This window comes from Lepidochelys olivacea (assembly GCF_965140295.1).
Source record: "Lepidochelys olivacea isolate rLepOli2 genome assembly, chromosome: 6".
Lineage (NCBI taxonomy): Eukaryota > Metazoa > Chordata > Testudines > Cheloniidae > Lepidochelys > Lepidochelys olivacea.
The window spans coordinates 88,832,462-88,851,584 of NC_140416.1; the positions used below are offsets into that span (position 1 = coordinate 88,832,462).

Here is a 19,123-nt window from a genome sequence, read left to right on the forward strand (position 1 = left end):
CTTCAATCATGGTAGGTGAACTTCAAAATGTTCAAAACTTATATTCAGAGAAGTACCCAAAAGTGTGGATGCTTAACTCAACCTCTTGGGGCAAAGCCAGGCTGCAGCTAGGGGCACTGTCTCCAGGGACGTGTGCAGGCCAAATTCAGCAGCAACAGTTGTAAACATGAAAAAAAAACGTGGAGAGGGAAGACAACAAATCTGACCTGCCACTATATCCTCAGACCTCTGGCGAGTTTGAGTTTTGCTAGAAGGTTTGCATCAGTTCTCAATTTATCCATGCTTATTCATCTGTCCTTGTTAAACTTCCTTGCTTATGTGGCTTGGGGGAAAACTCTTGCCTGAGCTCAGGTTTGGGGAATCGGGTTTTGCTCATGTCTGGTCAGTCTTTGAGGGACCAGCAGAGAGAAAACACTGAAAGGCAGGGACATTGAGTGGGGACCTCCTCCCAGGAGATGGGGAGATCAGCTGATAACTTGAGGGGAGTGGGAAGCCAGCAACTGGATAACTCAAAGTGGAAGCTCCATCCTCTGAGAATTTTAAAACTAGACTCGACTAAAGGCTGGAAAATGCACTATTGGGCACTAATCCTGCATTGCCATCAAGAGGGACTGGATGATCTCATAGGTGTTCTTATATCTTATGAAGATCAGTTCCTCTGGAGCACAGAGTGCAAAGAACTAATCTTTGATGAAAGTGAGGTGCTCTTCGAGGCCTGGATAGCAGCAAGTCAAAGAAAACCTCTGCATTCTGGATAGCATTAGAAATCTGACAAAGCTGCTTTGTTTGCCCTCTGCTTCTTCCAGGGTCTAACACTGAATCTGCCTTTTCAGAAAGCATCAAGTTAACATCCTATGCCTTAGCTGAAGTGCATCTGAGACACTTTTGGGGATTTAGCAATGTCAGAGTTGCCTATCAGAATCATCATAATACTAATTTGTTGTTCAAGATTACGATGTAATTAGTAACTGCTTAATTAAATTCCCTCTTCCTCTGTAATGCAGGGCATACTGTAGCTGGTTCTTTTCAAGTTGGAAGTGATAATTACCTTCATGGACAAGAGACAACATAAGAACCAGCCCAAACCTTCACCCAAAGCTGATCCAAAGGTCCCCCTGTTCCAAAGCTATTTTTTGATGTTGGAAAATGCTTGGTAAAGTCTTTCTCCAAATACTTCTTCACGTACCTCTGCAGCTCCTGGCTTCAGCAGAGACAGGAAGGGCTGAAAAATCACAAGAAAAGGCTTCTCCTAACAGGTTTCCAACTTCAAAACCAGGAAATATCAGAAACCTCCATTCAAAAAGGGAGGCGCAAAACCCTGTTTGTATCTGATTCCCAACCTCACCCCAGAGCACAGAGCTTTGGGTTGAGGCTTGTCTGAGACTTCCACAGTTTGTCCATTGCTCATGTCTAGTGATTCTCTTTTTAATGCAGAAATGACATTGTCTCCTTTGTCTCCAGAGAGCTGGGCTTGTGAACATATTGGCTGTACTTTGTGTAAGGGGGCCCATCAAGGTTTATAGTGGTGCTGGGCATTCATCCCACCACAGAATCAAATGCCCGTAAGTTTTGAGATTTTGGAAATCATAGAATATCAGGGTTGGAAGGGACCTCAGAAGGTCATCTAGTCCAACCCCCTGCTCAAAGCAGGACCAATCCCCAATTTTTGTCCCAGATGGCCCCCTCAAGGATTGAACTCACAACCCTGGGTTTAGCAGGCCAATGCTCAAACCACTGAGCTATCTCTCCCCCGCACTGAGCTATCCCTCCCCCCAGATCTGTTTGTTGCAGATGGCCCTTGTCATTACAAAGGGACTGAGCCCCGAGGTGGTAGTGGAGATTGAAATCCAGATGGGAATTCTTATTGCACGTGCTACAATTAGACTCGTAGACTTTAAGAACAGAAGGGACTGTTGTGATCATCTAGTCTGATCTGCACATCGCAGGCCACAGAACCTCATGCACCGACTCCTGTAATAGACCCACAACCTCTGGCTGAGTAACTGAAATCCTCAAATCCTGATTAAAAGACTTCCATTACAGAGAATCTGCTATTAAGTGGTTCATAACAACAAGTGTTCCATGCCCAATGCTGCTAGAACTTAGAGAAAATGCTCTGAATATTTCCATCTCCATTCCTGCCCTTCCTGACTGTGGAGAGAGAGAGGAACTTTAGGCCTAGGATAAAATTTTCAAAAGCATCTACGTCCCATTTCCAAACGTGATCTAGGATCTTCAGAGCCTAACTCCTCATTAATTTTAATGAAACTTACACTCCTCAGTGCCTGAGTCTCTTGTGGAAATAGGATTTAGGCCCATCGGTCACTTAGGCACTTGAAAAGGGTTACCTTGTCTACATTACAACTTTTAACCTAGTTTATGACCAGTTGCCTGGTCAACTCCAAACATGGTTTGTGTCCACCCAGTCACATTGTTAACAGGGTTAATAACTAGGGTAGCTAAGAGTGTTTCACCCTTGCTGGTAGCTTCGCTACATGGTTGTCTTCCTTAACCAGGTCATAGCATTGTTCTTTTGCATGTAGTTGGATCCCCATATTATATCTTTGTAACCAGGTTGACTGGTTCTCTCTGTGCATTGGACATCCCAGAAAGCATTGCCCCTTCCGCTGCTCTGCTTGCATATCTTTTGGCCACTCTCTCCCCGGCTGAGGCCAGGAGGAAGGGCTAGCTGCCCAGGTTTTCCCAGCACTCACTGGTATGAATACAGCCAGGTAGTGTAGTAGGTGTGAGTACAACAGCTGAAAAGCTGCTACGTGGATACAAACTGAATTGTGCTATTTGTAACCAATGAAGGTGACTGTAATGCTAATCAGTTACCAAACCACAGGAGTAGCTGTGGTACGGATGGGTGGTAGTCTGACCTCTCCTGTACCCATCCCTTCAGTAATGGCTTAGACATCACAATTGACACCATGGCAGCTGTTCTGACATTACCTATCTTGGATTTGCCTTCAGGGATTGGGTAGGAGGAAAAGAGAAAGACTCCCGTTCACATGCAAGCCTCAGGCTGTTTCTGGTTAGTTTCACATCCTGCTTGTCATGTACATTGTGGGGCCTGGCTTGTGGCTAAGACACATGATTGGGTATCCAGGCTTCTTTCAGTTCTGTTCCCGGCTCTGCAATTGACTCACTGAGTGACACTGGCCAAGTCACTTCCCTGCTCTGTCCTTCGATTTTCCCCACTTGGACATTTTCCTGACCTATCTCCCAGGGGGGCTGGGATGTTTAATTCATTAATGCCTGGAAAGTGCTTTGATGGCCTGGAATAGAAGGTGCTCTAGAAGTACAGAGTATTACTTGTTTTTAATAGTTCCATGTTACTGAGTTTCCTGCCCTGCAGGGAATTTTTCCATAAGTGTAAACCACTGATTTTCATTGACATGAATGTTTTTATTTGTATTACTTTTTGTTCCTTGTGACCCTTTTATTTTAAACTAAACTTAAATTTAGGGCCTAAAGCTAAATAGAAAGAGTCCCTTTAATAAAAGTTTGTTGCTTGATCAGAGATTATTGCAGAGTCTTCATACTGTTTCTGGCTTGGTTTTCAGACAGCTGTTATCACCTATGACTACCTCACTTCTCTTCGGAGTGTCCCATATGGATCACAGGAGTATGCCTACCTCAAATCACAGGTAAGGTGACCACAGCACAGGGCTCTGTCCCCAGAGGCTTGGCAAGCAAAGAGAGTTCTACCAAAGGCAATGCAATCCACCGAGCTACTGGCTTAGTCAGTCAGCCACTGGGATGATTCCCACTTCAGGCTCCTTGCTGCTTAGACTGAAGTGGAGCGCTACTGATGTAGTGCACTGAGCTGCTGGGGGAGTGGAAAGACAGGTGGCCTTGTGTTGCTTAGCAACAGCAAGAGAGTCTTGTCTCTGTCCTGCTTGGCCAGTTAGTAGGTGCGGGCTGTAACACAAGGTTTGAGTGAATTAACATGGGGCAGATATGGTGGACGAGTGGTGAATCCTCTGGGATCAGTCAGGGCTGCAGAGCATCCCTGAAGAAACTGAGAAGTAATTGGGCAATCTAAGGGACTCTTCGCTGCCAGGCTTTCTGTCACTGTGTTCTGATGTAACTAATTAATATGAATAAAAATAGCATCTGTAGTGACAGGAATGAAGATATAAAATACAACCTCTCCGCAAAGGCCTCTCAAACTTGTCCAGCAGATCTCTTGTTTCTCAGTTCTGGGCCCTCCCCATCTGCACTGCCAGTGCCCTTCAATCCTGACCCACAGATCCTTGTGTTTCAGTCCTGTCCCTGCCCTGCAGCCCCTCTGCCGAACTAGAGCTGGGGACTCTTCAGAGTAGAGAATATGGATTGTGCTGATCTATGCCAAATTAGGCAGTAATTTTGCAGTAGGACTACCAAGCCTATTTAATTTTTCACCTAACACATGTAGGAGTTAGACTACTGTGTCCTGAGGTGAAGAGCTAGTGGATTGGGCCATCCATCCCCTTACTACCACCACCAGTGCCCCACACAACTCCTCTTAGTATTTAGTAACATATATTTTGGTTTAACTAATGCAAAGTGCTTAAGAGTGTCTTGCAGAGCAACCTGTGGTTGCTCTCACCTTCTCCTTCAACTAAAGAAATAATGTTTATTGTAGCTCTTCTGATCACAGATGAGTGTCACTGATGCACTTTAAGGAACTGGTAGTAGATGCCAGATTGACAAATTTGGGAGTCTGGAGCTTTCTCTCTGTGTTTGCCCATGTCTCTGCCATCTCCATAACTCTCCAGTAGCCCTGAGGACTATGGCTTGCACTCTTGGATGCTGGGTCCAATCCAGCACTGGTTGGTAGTGAGTGAAAATCACGACTTTCTGGCAGCTGTCCATTAGTCTATGCAAATAGAGGTGGTGGGTTCTCAGTTCAGTTCCTAGTGGACAGGCGTGCACAGCACACGACCTGCCCTCATAATCAACTGACACCTGTGTTGGCAACTTTAGCGTAGTGGCCAAGGACTGAGTGGGAGACTGAACTCTCCTAGAGTTGATCAGGCCTGTGAGCAGTGTGATGGGAGAAAGCTTGCTCTGCCGCTGCCTAAGTTGTAGCTGTTGGCTCAGAAGCCTCCAGATCCCAGGCTTGTCAATCTGGCACCTTCCCCAGCACTAGAAGTGTTTTAAAAAGACTGTACCTTTGAAACTTGGGTCTGCAGAAGGGCTGCATTGTAGCTGCTCGGAGAGAAGCTGAGGTGGTGGAGTTGCCGGTGCTACAGACTGCTTGTAGTTTGACAGCTGTTCCCAGCAGCCCTTGCAAAACTCCAACCTTTTGCCATGTGTCTCCATGGCCTCATTAACCTCTGTCATGCTGCATCTGATGGTTTGCCGATATGTGCTCTGGGCAGCAGAAAAGGGTCCTGTTCATTGGAGCTGTGCTGTACTCTCCCCACTTGGCAGCCAAGACTCGCTGTGTCAGCACTTGTGCCTTGGCAGGATGAGTCAATGCAATGCAAGAGGGCTTAGTGCCATGGCCTGCATTTTCTTCAAGTCTTGGGCTGCTGAGAGGGGAAAGCCAGGGATATGGAGGCTGTGAAGCAAATTCAGGCATAGCATGAGCAGCTGAAACTCCTTCAGTGAGCGTAGTATCCTGGCTTGTCTTGCTGTTGGGGGAGTATAATGGGGAGGAGCATTTTAGCTGACAATAACTAGGAACGTGGCCTTCTAGCACCAGACTTGGGATGGCTGAGCTAGCAAAGTGTCAGATATGCAGAAGACAATGACCCTGCAGTGCGACTGGGGAACGGCATACAGAGTCCTTTGTTTATAGTGCACTGGTCCCAATCCAGCCCCAGATGAGTAGTAACTGAAAGCCTTTACTACCTGACAGCTATTCAGTGGTCTCTGTGGACTGTGTTTGTTGGGTCTCAGTCTGGTGCCTCATGGATGAGTCATCAGAAAATCCACCATCAGACCTGGCACTAATTGGCCTCTTGTTGGCCATCAGTAGTGGCCAAGAGAGACTGCATTGCCTTCTCAGCCTGAGGGTGAGTCCCTCCAGGGGCATGGTGCACTGGCAGGTGGCAGTAAGTGTTTGTGAGGGACACCAGCCCCGGGGGTTGCCCATGCTGCATCTGTTCTGTAGATAAACAGAGGCCATCAGTCTTCAGGGCTCTCAATCTGGCACTGACATCTCCTATCTTGTCAGCCTCCCCACCCCCACCCTTTACTCCGGCAGTGATGCCAGCCTCAACCCCCTGTTTATGTGCTGCTCCCACGACTATTTTTTGTTTCATTGTCCAGGCCTGGACCGATCCAAACGGCCGTTACCACCTTCTCTCTCACATCCCTCGTCAAGGCCCACATCAGTTAACAAAGCTACAAGAAACTAGCCGACTGACAATGGCCCAATAGAGAATGACTTGGGGATAGCTGGTATTTATTTTAAAATATTGTATATATATTCTGACTGGCTGTTTCCTCCCATGTCTTCTGCCCTTTGTATGCTGCTCACTCACTTAGCCTGCCAACTCCATGGGGCAGGGACTGTGTCTGCCTGTGAGTGTAGACAGTACGCAGAACATTGTGGGTGCTGCTGGAATATAAAGAACACGATGCTCGTTCTGTAATAATAATTTCTGTTCAGCAGCTAAACAGGAGACTCTGAATAACCCACTGTTTCAGTCGAGAGATAGGAAACCTCAGTGGCAGCACTAGTTCCTGAGCCTGTTGGGGCCAAACAGGTACATAGTAATTAGGAAACAATTAAATACAAAGCAGATTAAGAAAGAAACAGGTTCCCTGGGGACTCATAGCCAGGTTCCCACTTAGCTCCAAGGAAACCTCTTCAATCTCACTCTCTTTTTCTGTCCCTCATGGGCCACTTTTGATGCTAATGTTCTCAGCTAGGCAGTTCTCAGCACCTCTTGATGATCTGCAAATTGGGGGAGTATTTACTACTTTCTGTGAGACAACAGTGTGAACTGGGATGTAGCCATGTCTCTCTGAGATCTGTTAACCTCATCTTGATGCTCTCACTTCTCTTTGCCTCTCCCTTGCTCCAGCCAAGAGGTGTGGGGAGCTACTTCTCTGCTAGTACCCCATGCCCTTTCCCAGCAACCAAGTGAGATGAGAGCCCTGTCCTTGCCACTCCTTCTGCCAATACTTATAGCTGTCAGTATCAGGAGTGAAACTGGCATGAGCCATGTAAGTTTCACACCTGCCAGAGCAACCCTTCCAATCAACCTTGGTGGCTTGGCAAGCAGGGTAACCCTAATCTTCAGTCTGCAGGGAGGAATCTCATGGCACTCCTGGCACTTCCCTTCAGTTGCTGCTAATGCCAGTAAGTACTGATCCAGTGATGTTGCGGTCATCTGTGGCCATGTTTAGCTCTGGAGACACTGGGTGCTCAGTAAAATGTATATGTGTGTGTCTAGTGTCAGGAGCACCCCGGGAGATCAGTACTTTCACACGTTTATGATATGGTCCTGATCATTCCTGCTGGTTCGCTTAACTTGTTGTTGGTGGGACACATGCTAAAGTGGGCATTGTCTTCTGCTCATCCTCTCGTGTAATTCAGATCACAAGGGAGATGAGGGATGTTGGTTCAGCCACCTTTGTCAGGTTGGTGAATTCTTACCTGATGTCTTTCTTCCTTCTCTGGATTGTGATATTTCTTCACGTTCCCTCTCCTTCTGGGAAAACACAGCCTCTCCGTAATGTCGCTGTCTCTCTAATCTCTCTTTTACCTACCTTGGGGCATTTCGAACAAGCTCATCACAATAGTATCTGGGTGCCACTGTTGATACTTCATAAATGGATGTTGTTGTCTTTCTGCAGATCCCCCCCTTCAGATCTGAAGGTGTCACAAAACACAAAGTTTGTTTCAGGGCTGGCATCAAAGCGTGGTGGTAGTAGCAATTAGATGTGTGCCATCTTGCCCATTGGTACAGAAATGCTGCATGGCCGATGTGACACCCTGGCACCTCCTTATTCACCACTGTCATGTAATTAGGATATGTTTTGTACAAAGTGTGCCTTGTGAGATATCATTCTAAAAGTCTTGAGCTGCTAGATATTAATATCTCATTGGCATGTATGTACTATTGTCGTATGTGAAGTTATGAAGTTTGGCTGTGTATGTGTTACTGAAACATATTGTGAGGTTGAAAACACCCACAAGAAGCCTTTCAGGTACAACAGTAAAAAGGCAAAACAATGTTAATGGCTTATTGAGGAAATGCACACAAGCACAAGGATTACCCTAGGAACTGTGTACAGTAGAAACCTCTCAGAGATAGCACTACACAATGGGAACTATTTGACCCAGGTCACAGCAAAAGAGCTTTCCAGCAAGTGGGAAGAAGATATAAAAGGGGGAAATGACATCATGATGGTACCTCACTCTCCCTACAACAACACACCTGGAAACACCTGAGGAACAAAGACTGAACAGGGGGAAGTAATGATCCCAGGCTAAAGGGATTTCTAGCCTATGTATGAAAACCTGGGAAACCCCAGCTGCAAAGCAAAGGCAGCTTGTGCCTTAAGAATCTGCCAGCCTGCTTATCACTCAGGGTGAGAATTTGCTAATTCATATCTTACCTATCTAGTATGTTAAGATCAGTTTGTGTTGTTAGTTTATTTTCTAGGTAATTTGCTTTAGATCTGTTTGCTATCACCTATAATCACTTAAAATCTATCTTTTTGCAGTTAATAAACTTATTTTATGTTTTATTAAACATGTGCGTTTGACTAAGGTGTCTGGGGAATATCTCAGCTTGGTTATCACAAGTGTGCATGTCCTCTTCACATTGAGGGAGAGGTGGACTGGGTATTAAACCCATATACAGGCCAGATTTGACCAGGCAGGACAGTAGTGCTCTGGGTCCCAGGCTGGGAGGCTAGTGGTTGGAGAACCTGCATGTAATTGCAGCTGGGTGTGTCCCTACCTGTGTGAATGCTGGTGAAAGTGCAAGCTTGGAGGGCTTTGCAGCTTGTCACAGCAGCACAGTGCTGACACAACAGAAAAAGGCAGACAAATAGCGACAAGTTTTTAAAGTGCTTGTTCACAAGAGTGCCTTGTGTTAAAGGAGGATGTTGATATAATAGGCATCACAGAAACCTGCTGGAGTGAGGACAATCAATGGGACACAGTCATTCTGGGGTGTGATTATGTTGGAAAATACATCGGAAGGAGAGAACAGGTCATGCCGGGTGGGGGGGGGGGAGGCGGAGGGAGTGGCACTATATGTGAAAGAAAATGTAGAATCAAATGAAATAAAAATCTTAAATGAATCCACATGTTCCATAGAATCTCCATGGATAGTAATTCCATGCTCTAATAAGAATATAACAGTAGGGATCTATTTATCAACCACTTGACCAGGACAGTGATAGTGACGATGAAATGCTAAGGGAGATTAGAGAGGCTATCAAAATAAAGAACTCAATAATAGTGGGGGATTTCAATTATCCCCATATTGACTGGGTACATGTCACTTCAGGACAAAATGCAGAGACAAAATTTCTCGATATTTTAAATGACTGCTTCTTGGAGCAGCTGGTACAGGAACCCACAAGGGGAGGGGCAACTCTCGATCTAGTCCTGAGTGGAGCATAGGATCTGGTCCAAGAGGTAACCATAACAGGACTGCTTGAAAATAGTGACCATAATATAATAACATTTAACATTCCTGTGGTGGGAAGAACACCTCAACAGCCCAACACTGTGGCATTTAATTTCAGAGAGGGGAACTATGCAAAAATGAGGAGGTTAGTTAAACAGAAATTAAAAGGTACAGTGAGTAGAGTGAAATCCCTGCAAGCTGCATGGACACTTTTCAAAGACACTGTCATAAATATAAAGGGAAGGTAAACACCTTTAAAATCCCTCCTGGCCAGAGGAAAAATCCTTTCACCTGTAAAGGGTTAAGAAGCTAGGATAACCTCGCTGGCACCTGACCAAAATGACCAATGAGGAGATAAGATACTTTCAAAAGCTGGGGGGAGGGAGAAACAAAGCCTCTCTCTCTGTCTGTGTGATGCTTTTGCCAGGGACAGAACAGGAATGGCGTGTTAGAACTTAGTAAGTAATCTAGCTAGATATGTGTTAGATTATGATTTCTTTAAATGGCTGAGAAAATAAGCTGTGCTGAATGGAATGGATATTCCTGTCTTTGTGTCTTTTTGTAACTTAAGGTTTTGCCTAGAGGGATTCTCTATGTTTTGAACCTAATTACCCTGTAAGGTATTTACCATCCTGATTTTACAGAGGTGATTCTTTTTACCTTTTCTTATATTAAAATTCTTCTTGTAAGAAATGGAATGCTTTTTTCATTGTTCTTAAGATCCAAGGGTTTGGGTCTGTGGTCACCTATGCAAATTGGTGAGGATTTTTATCTAGCCTTCCCCAGGAAGGGGGCTGCAAGGTTTTGGTGAGGATTTTGGGGGAAAAGACTTTCCCAAACAACTCTTTCCCAGTAACTGGTTAAACGTTTGGTGGTGGCAGCGAAAGTCCAAGGGCAAAAGGTAAAATAGTTTGTACCTTGGGGAAGTTTCAACCTAAGCTGGTAGAAGTAAGATTAGGAGGTTTTCATGCAGGTCCCCATATCTGTACCCTAGAGTTCAGAGTGGGGAAGGAACCTTGACAGACACCATAATAGAGGCTCAACTTAAATGTATACCCCAAATTAAAAACCACAGTAAAAGAACTAAAAAAGAGCCACCGTGGCTTAACAACCATGTAAAAGAAGCAGTGAGAGATAAAAAGGCATCTTTTAAAAAGTGGAAGTCAAATCCTAATGAGGTAAATAGAAAGGAGCATAAACACTGCCAAATTAAATGTAAAAGTGTAATAAGAAAAGCCAAAAAGGAGTTTGAAGAACAGCTAGCCAAAAACTCAAAAGGTAATAACAAAATGTTTAAGTACATCAGAAGCAGGAAGCCTGCTAAACAACCAATGGGGCCCCTGGGCGATCGAGATACAAAAGGAGCATTTAAAGACTATAAAGTCATCGCAGAGAAACTAAATGAATTCTTTGCTTCGGTCTTCACGGCTGAGGATGTTAGGGAGATTCCCAAACCTGAGTCATCTTTTGTAGGTGACAAATCTGAGGAACTGTCACAGATTGAAGTGTCACTAGAGGAGGTTTTGGAATTAACTGAGAAACTGAACAGTAACATGTCACCAGGATCAGATGGCATTCACCCAAGAGTTCTGAAAGAACTCAAATGTGAAATTGTGGAACAATTAACTATGGTTTGTAACCTGTCCTTTAAATCAGCTACTGAACCCAATGACTGGAAGATAGTTAATGTAACGCCAATATTTAAGAAAGGCTCTAGAGGAGATCCTGGCAATTACAGACTGGTAAGTCTAACGTCAGTACCGGGCAAATTAGTTGAAACAATAGTAAAGAATAAAATTGTCAGACACATAGACGAACATAAATTGTTGCGCAAAAGTCAACATAGTTTCTGTAAAGGGAGATCAGGTGTTACTAATCTATTAGAGTTCTTTGAGGGGGGTCAACAAACATGTGGACAAGGGGGATCCAGTGGACATAGTGTACTTAGATTTCTAGAAAGCCTTTGACAAGGTCCCTCACCAAAGGCTCTTACGTAAATTAAGTTGTCATGGGATAAGAGGGAAGATCCTTTCATGGATTGAGAACTGGTTAAAAGATGGGGAACAAAGGGTAGGAATAAATGGTAAATTTTCAGAATGGAGAGGGATAACTAGTGGTGTTTCCCAAAGGTCAGTCCTAGGACAAATCCTATTCAACTTATTCATAAATGATCTGGAGAAAGGGGTAAACAGTGAGGTGGCAAAGTTTGCAGATGATACTAAACTGCTCAAGATAGTTAAGACCAAAGCAGGCTGTGAAGAAATTCAAAAAGATCTCACAAAACTAAGTGATTGGGCAACAAAATGACAAATGAAATTTAGTGTGGATAAATGTAAAGTAATGCACATTGGAAAAAATAACCCCAACCATACATACAATATGATGGGAGCTAATTTAGCTACAACTAATCGGGAAAGATCTTGGATCGTTGTGGATAGTTCTCTGAAGACATCCACGCAGTGTGCAGTGGCAGTCAAAAAAGCAAACGGGATGTTAGGAATCATTAAAAAAGGGAGAGAGAATAAGATGGAGAATATCTTATTGCCCTTATATAAATCCATGGTATGCCCATATCTTGAATACTGCATACAGATGTGGTCCCCTTGTCTCAAAAAAGATATACTGGCATTAGAAAAGGTTCAGAAAAGGGCAACTAAAATGAGGGGTTTGGAACGGGTCCCGTATGAGGAGAGATTAAAGAAGCTAGGACTTTTCAGCTTGGAAAAGAGGAGACTAAGGGGGGATATGATAGAGGTATATAAAATCATGAGTAGTGTGGAGAAAGTGAATAAGGAAAAGTTATTTACTTGTTCCCATAATATAAGAACTAGGGGCCACCAAATGAAATTAATGGGCAGCAGGTTTAAAACAAATAAAAGGAAGTTCTTCTTCACTCAGGGCACAGTCAACCTGTGGAACTCCTTGCCTGAGGAGGTTGTGAAGGCTAGGACTATAACAGGGTTTAAAAGAGAACTGGATACATTCATGGAGGTTAAGTCCATTAATGGCTATTAGCCAGGATGGGTAAGGAATGGTGTGTCTAGCCTCTGTTTGTCAGAGGTGGAGATGGATGGCAGGAGAGAGATCACTAGATCATTACCTGTTAGGTTCACTCCCTCTGGGGCACCTGGCATTGGCCACTGTCGGTGGACAGGATGCTGGGCTGGATGGACCTTTGGTCTGACCCAGCATGGCCATTCTTATGTTCTTAGTGTGAGAGGAAGCCCGGGCTGGTGGGTCAGAGAGCTCAGTGGTACTCCAGTTCCAGGTGGCACCCCAGCGGGAACCCATCACAGTCGACAGGCTTGAATAGGACAAATATCCCATGATCCATGAGTTTAGTAAAATGTGGGTGCTGAGGACATGGATGTCGTCATATGTTAATGGGGGGGGCAGTGGAAGATGAGGAGGGACGGGATCTGCACTTAGGAAGTCTCTGGACATATTTAGAATCTGTCCATGAATTAACTGTGTTGGCTTCAGAATTGCTTTGTCAGGGAAAAATCATTTGGGGAGGTTAATTACCTTTGAGAGCAGAATTGGGATGTTGTCCTCAGTCAAGCTGCTGGTTATTGGACCTGGGCAATTAGTTGGAAGCTTCCACCTTCTGCTGTCACTATATGAAATACAGAGCTCTTGCTCCTGGGAGGCTATTTCTGGAATCTGTAGTGTTTGCCTCTTGAATGAGGGAGGCATTTATAAAGAGGACATTGGCAATTTGGTGTAGTGGCCAGATTTCCGGAGCCTCCTGTCTCTGGAAGGAAGAGGGAAATGTGTGTAAAGATGGCTTAAGACTTGCAGATGGTTCAGGCTGGAGAAGGAGCCCATGTCTATGATAAGTTTTCGTGATTCTGTAACAGTTGGAAGTTTAAAGACTGAAGCTTTACCTGCACCTGCTAAGGGACGTTCCAAGGAGCTCTCCATGGTGCTGCTCCAGAACAGCTCTGTTAAGGAATCCATGATGCACCATCCCCTTGCAGCTTCATGAGCATATGATCCTTCCACAGATATCCCCTGCCAGTGTATCTCCTCTATTAGCTGAAGGTACCCTCTCTACGGTGTGAGGTGAGTTGAGTTGAGTCTCCGTGGCCCATGTCAGCTGCTGAGGAGGGAGTTGGTGTGGTCATGTGAGAACATTACAGAAAAAACCTGTTTGTGGTGAACTGATCTGCGAACCTCAAATTAATTTTCCGTGAGACCAAACTGCCTTTGGATGGTGAACTGGCTTGGAAGCAGTGACAGAGAGGGCAAAAAGCATTATATCCCATCCCCATTATGTCTTCTCTTCATCATCAGTGAGTGCTGTCGCATGGCCAGCTCCAATGTAGAATGGCCAGCTGGTGGTTTGAGGACTCTGTGTGGGTGTGAGTGCTACAGTCTAGTGAACCACCTGCCAACGTGGGAAATATTAGAACTTTACACTGAAAATGTAACAGATGCTAAAATAAATCCTATAATAAGATACTCCTCCCCCCTTTCAGTCTCATCAATGGACTTACCCATTATGTGATTGTTACTTTGGTCTTGAACTCTTAAGTGCTAGAGATATCAATCCAGTCAGGTTGTGGGCTTAGCTGAACATTCTTATGCACTTCAAGGTGTTTTGTTCAGAGAAAAGGTCTGTTCCATTGACACTTCCTGGGAGGAGAGGAGGAAGGTGAGAGGCAGTAAATAGCACCTCATTTAGTCTGCACCTGGCTTCCTAGTCCTGCACCCTCATGTCTGAACTGGTCATTGGACATCATTCCAGCAGTAGGAATCTAGGAGCAGGTTGTGAACATGTCACTCACACACTGGATCATTCAGCCATCTGAAACTGTCTGATTTGTTGATTATCTGCAGGCTCGTTTGTGATTTTCTCTTTCTTTTTCCCCATACCCTCATGGGGCTGTGTCTCACACGCGTTCTTGCTTCTCGCCTCCAGGTGGGGCTGTTCCTTCACTGTTGGATCACAGACTGTTGGTAGCTTTGTTTCCTTACAGCTTCTTAAAGGTAAATAATAGCCAGAGGAAATTTGAGGAACATCTAGCCAAATGTAGGAATGGAAGCACTAAGACATTCTTGAAGGACAAGCTGCAGAAAGCCTGTGCGTGAATCCATGGATCCTTTTGTAACTCCTGCATGTAAAGGGAGCAATCAGAGTGAAGAAAAAGGTGTTTATTACTATTGTTGTTTTTGTATTTTGACAGCACCTAGAGACCCCATCTGAGATAAGGATCCCATTGTACTAAGTGATGTACATACTTTGGGAGATTGTTCCTGCCCTGAAAAAGACCGCTGTTGAGCTTCATTTCTTTACCTTGGTTTTCACCCCAGAGTAGGAGGGTGCAAATATATTTTCTGGTTTATTCAAGGAGTGACTGTCCAAGATAGGGGCATCAAAAACAAGACAGATGATGCAACTACCTGAGAAATTAAATTACAGTCCGTGACTATGGGCCTGTTCCACTGACATCAGTGGGCTTTGGATCAGGCCCCAGGAACAGATGGCATCTGTCTGAAGGAACTGAGGGCCCAAATGGCTGAACTCCTGGCAGCGTGTGGCTTATTTAAAATCAGCTATTAAAACAAAAGACCCAGAGGGTGGCCAGTGGTGTATCCATCTGTGGGTGTATTCGGCCTTTGCAGTCCCTGGTGGGGCCCTCACTGTCCTATGACATCCTGCTCTGAGGAAAAGAGCAGCAAATATGGGTCCTCCAAGCAAACCTAGAGTGGACTTTCCAGAGCAGCCATTTTGGAAAACAGAGACCTGGTCCTCCAAGGGCTAAAGGCATTAGCAACAGTCAATCAACAAGAGTTGCCTGGCCTTAGCAAGTCAGTTCCTGGCTCGGAGCAGAGGGTGGTGCTCTCGGGCCAAAGGAGCCTGGCAGGTAGCCAGAGTTTATGGCTAGCTGAACTTACACTGATATTGCAAAGGGAGAAGGGCCTGAGGATGTTGGCCAGTGGAGGGGATGGAGACAAATGGGCCCAGCAGGAAGAGGCCCAGTGAGTTGTCAGTAAAGGATTGAGGTGAGTAGCACGTGGCTGCTGTTGATTGGGTCCCTGGATTGGAACCTGGAGTCGTGAGTGGGTTTGGGTTCCCCTACCACCACAGGAAAAGTGGCATAAACTGGAAAAGGGGGCAGAGCTTATTTCGGAGCCCAAACAAAGGGCTGAATTTAAAGGGCCCAGAGCTGAGGCTGAAGACCCTACCAAGGGCAAAGGGACTGTTTGTCTATTGGACTCTTTAGAACCCTGGAAGGGGTTCACTTGACCTCTGTGGCTTGGCCTGAGGGCCAAGCCACTGAAGACCCACCAAAGACAGTTGGCAACCTGCAGGAGCACTAGGGGGGAGAAAAGGACTCTGGTACTGCATGCCGTTGCTCAGAGGTGCTCAGGAGGTGAGGGCCCATTTACACCATCTTAAAACTAGAAACCAAAGTTGGCTTGAGAATTGTAAACCCAAGAGTTTTAGGGATCTGGGGCAAAAACTGGGGATTGGTCCTGCTTTGAGCAGGGGGTTGGACTAGATGACCTCCTGAGGTCCCTTCCAACCTTGATATTCTATGATTCCATGATTTCAGGCTGGGAACAATAGCTAAGAGAATCATAAAGATAGCTGGGGCAAATCAGTGCTGGTAAGGGTAAGTCATGCTTCTCAAGGCTGTATTTATTTGTTTTTTGTTTTATCTTGAGTTCATAAAAATGTACCTGCCCTGAACTCAGTGTATGCTCCAAAAGCTACCAATGTCAGCTTGCAATAATAACTCCCCACTAATATCTACAGACCCCACTTCCAACACTCCACCACCCAAGGAAAAGCTTGGGAAAACAGATAGGCCTTGGAACGTGACCTGATGGTCAGCAAGGTTGAGATTTGTCAGAGTGATAGGGGAAACAACTTACAGATTCAAGGGTCCTGAATTGAGAGCACCCACGTGCTCCTGACATTGAAACTGAGAGACTGTCGCCTTGAATGTTCCAGCTGACCTGAAGCACAAAGAGAGAGACGGGTCTCTTGGCTGTGCAGGACCCAAACCGTAAAAGACTCCGTAGGCTACTTCCAGCACCTTGAGCTGCAAAGCAAAAGTCAGTCTTCTTGTCAGCTGGGGATGAAGGAAAGCCCTGCTGGTCACTGGATGTCCTGAATCAGCGGAGGATGCAAAAAATCTCCTATGGTTGTGTGACTTATTCACAAGGGTGGGTGAGCCTTCTCAGCCACGAGGTGAGATATCCCTTCTACCTACCCCCAGCATCTCCTCCAGAGGTGAGCATCTTTGAAAGAGTTAAAGGGGAACCAACAACCCTAATTCCTTCCGATTTTCCTTTTCAATTTGTGCCACTGTTCAATATATTTATTAACCATCTGGAAAAGGAGGCAAAGTGACAAAATGATTTACCTTAGTCAAGACTAGGGAGGCCTGTGAAGACTTAAAGACAATGAAGGAATTGATCAACCTGATGCCAGATTAAAATCACTGTAGATAAGAGACAGGTTGTGCACATTGGAAAGGTTCAGTTAAGTTGTTTGTGCGCACATTGGGCTCCCAGGAAAAAGCACTGACTACCCAAGTGCCACTAAGAAGGTGGGAGTGGCCAGAAAAACAAGGAGGAGATGTACGTTATGCTGGATGTCAGAGGCTTTTGATAATGATTATCATCAAATGCACATAATCTACTGAGGGCTGTGGTGTCAGCCAGCATGACTGTGGTTGATGGTGACGTGGCAGGCACCATGCAGTGAAGTTTCCAGATCTGGCTCAATCCTGCAAATCCAGGAATCTCTAGGACAGCCCTTGGGTGGTGCAAGGAAAGGTCAGGGTGTGTACCCCTTTGTGTGTCCATGGAGAGTTTGAGAGCATGGTGTGCTGAGGTGGTTTTGTCTATCCTGGGGACGAGGCTTACAAACATGCAGTGCTACCTTTGAATATAATGCGTGATTGAAGGAAGGCCAGACCTCTGTGGGACTGACGTTGCACAAGAAGTCAAACCGCTCTGTGCTCAGGATTTGGCACTGAGATGATGTCCCCTGGATAATGGGGATGTATAAATGCTGGAGACAAGGCTGGCATTGGATGTTGGGATATTCTGAGTACCAGGGGCCAGGCTAGCATCGGATATCAGGGATAAATGCTGTAGACTTGCTATGCTAAACCAGTGACCTTATCAGATTCTCCCCAAAGTGCGTATGATAAAGGAATGTGCTGGAGGGTAACACACAATTATCTTACCTGTCAAACCAGTGTCTTCATTTAGCCTGTTATGTCAGTGCCCAGGGAATAGCTGTAATGGGCAGTGACTTACAGACACTTCTCTAGGTTGGCATGTATGTTGAAGGTGTCTTAGTGGGTCCTAGGCAGGCGCTGGGGGCTAATGTGGGAGCCACGTTGTTTGCACACTGGAGTGAAAGGCCTGTCCTGAGGGAAGTCTCCTTCGTTTCCATCCATTGAGCACCACGGGTGGGGAGGGATTTTGTCTGCACCAGGCAGAGTGAGAGTCCAGGGGCTGGGATGAAGGAGTCTGTGCTGCTCTGAGCTACAGCAGCTGCTGACTTAGTTCAGGGACAAAACAAAATGGAGAGTTCACGACCAGCTGTGGTGGCCCCTTTTAATGAATAAGGGAATTGTTTGGGTGACCAGTCTAGAAGGGTTTTGGTGTAAGTAAATGTGTGCATGTGAGCATCCGGACAAATGTTTGTGTGCCTTTGTACATGTGTCTGTGGGCTCTAGTGTGTGTTAATATGTGGGTCTGTATGTTCCTGTTGAAATAGCCATTTACAATCAGAATCCCAGCTGCCAAACCAGCCATGGGGCGACCCTTTCCCAGTAGGAGTGAATCCAAGATGGCAGCCAGCTTCCTTGGAACCCTGGGAAAACCTGTCTTTGGGCCCATGTTGCTGCAGCCCTTTGACAGCCCTGTCTCTGTGGCTGCAAATTCTGCTGATGGAAGCTGCTCTGCCTGCTGCACCGGCTCCCTCCTCCACAGCTGTATCGCCCAGACAGGGCTGACACCAGAAACAACTTGTTTTTGTCAGTACGCTGAGCTGATGTGACTTGGAAGTGACCCCCGGGGAGCAGAGAAACACAGCAACAAGGGTCATCTCTACAGAGGCTCTGCGCTGGTCATAGCCGCGTTTTAATGATCGACTTGCACACCCAGAGAGCTTCCTGAGTTATCCCCCTTACCTCAGATCTATTTACTGTCTTGCCAGCTTTGCTGAATTTCAAAGTGCATTGAAAGGGGTCACTGACAAAGATATCTTAAAAAATAATGGTAAAGTAACTTTTCTTTATAATTACTGGCCCCGGGGCTTGAATTTGAAAATTGATTTATTGTTGTGGGGTTGCACAGGAATAGCTGTACGTGCTGGTTTGTTGTATGCTCAAGGGCATCAAGCCCCACAGGCTGGTTTGTTTATTGTCGGGTGCTGGGCTCCACACACAGCTTCTATTGTAGGTTTGCCTGCATGTACCCACTGTTATTATCATTGAGCTCTGTGCTCTGCAGGCTGGATGTTTATTGTAGGGTTGCACTGGGCTTTGCAAACTGGT

The 19,123-nt window shown here is 45.6% G+C and overlaps 1 protein-coding gene across 2 annotated transcripts in view; it reads left to right on the forward strand.

The window, feature by feature from the left end:
* The window catches only part of ADCK1 (aarF domain containing kinase 1), a 133,932-nt gene that overhangs the window by 13,968 nt on the left and 100,841 nt on the right, over window positions 1-19,123 (forward strand). For both annotated transcript variants that reach the window (XM_084631478.1, XM_084631479.1), the window contains one exon: window positions 3,570-3,653. In XM_084631478.1, the coding sequence (XP_084487604.1) occupies window positions 3,570-3,653 (84 nt within the window). The remainder of the gene's footprint in view (window positions 1-3,569; window positions 3,654-19,123) is intronic.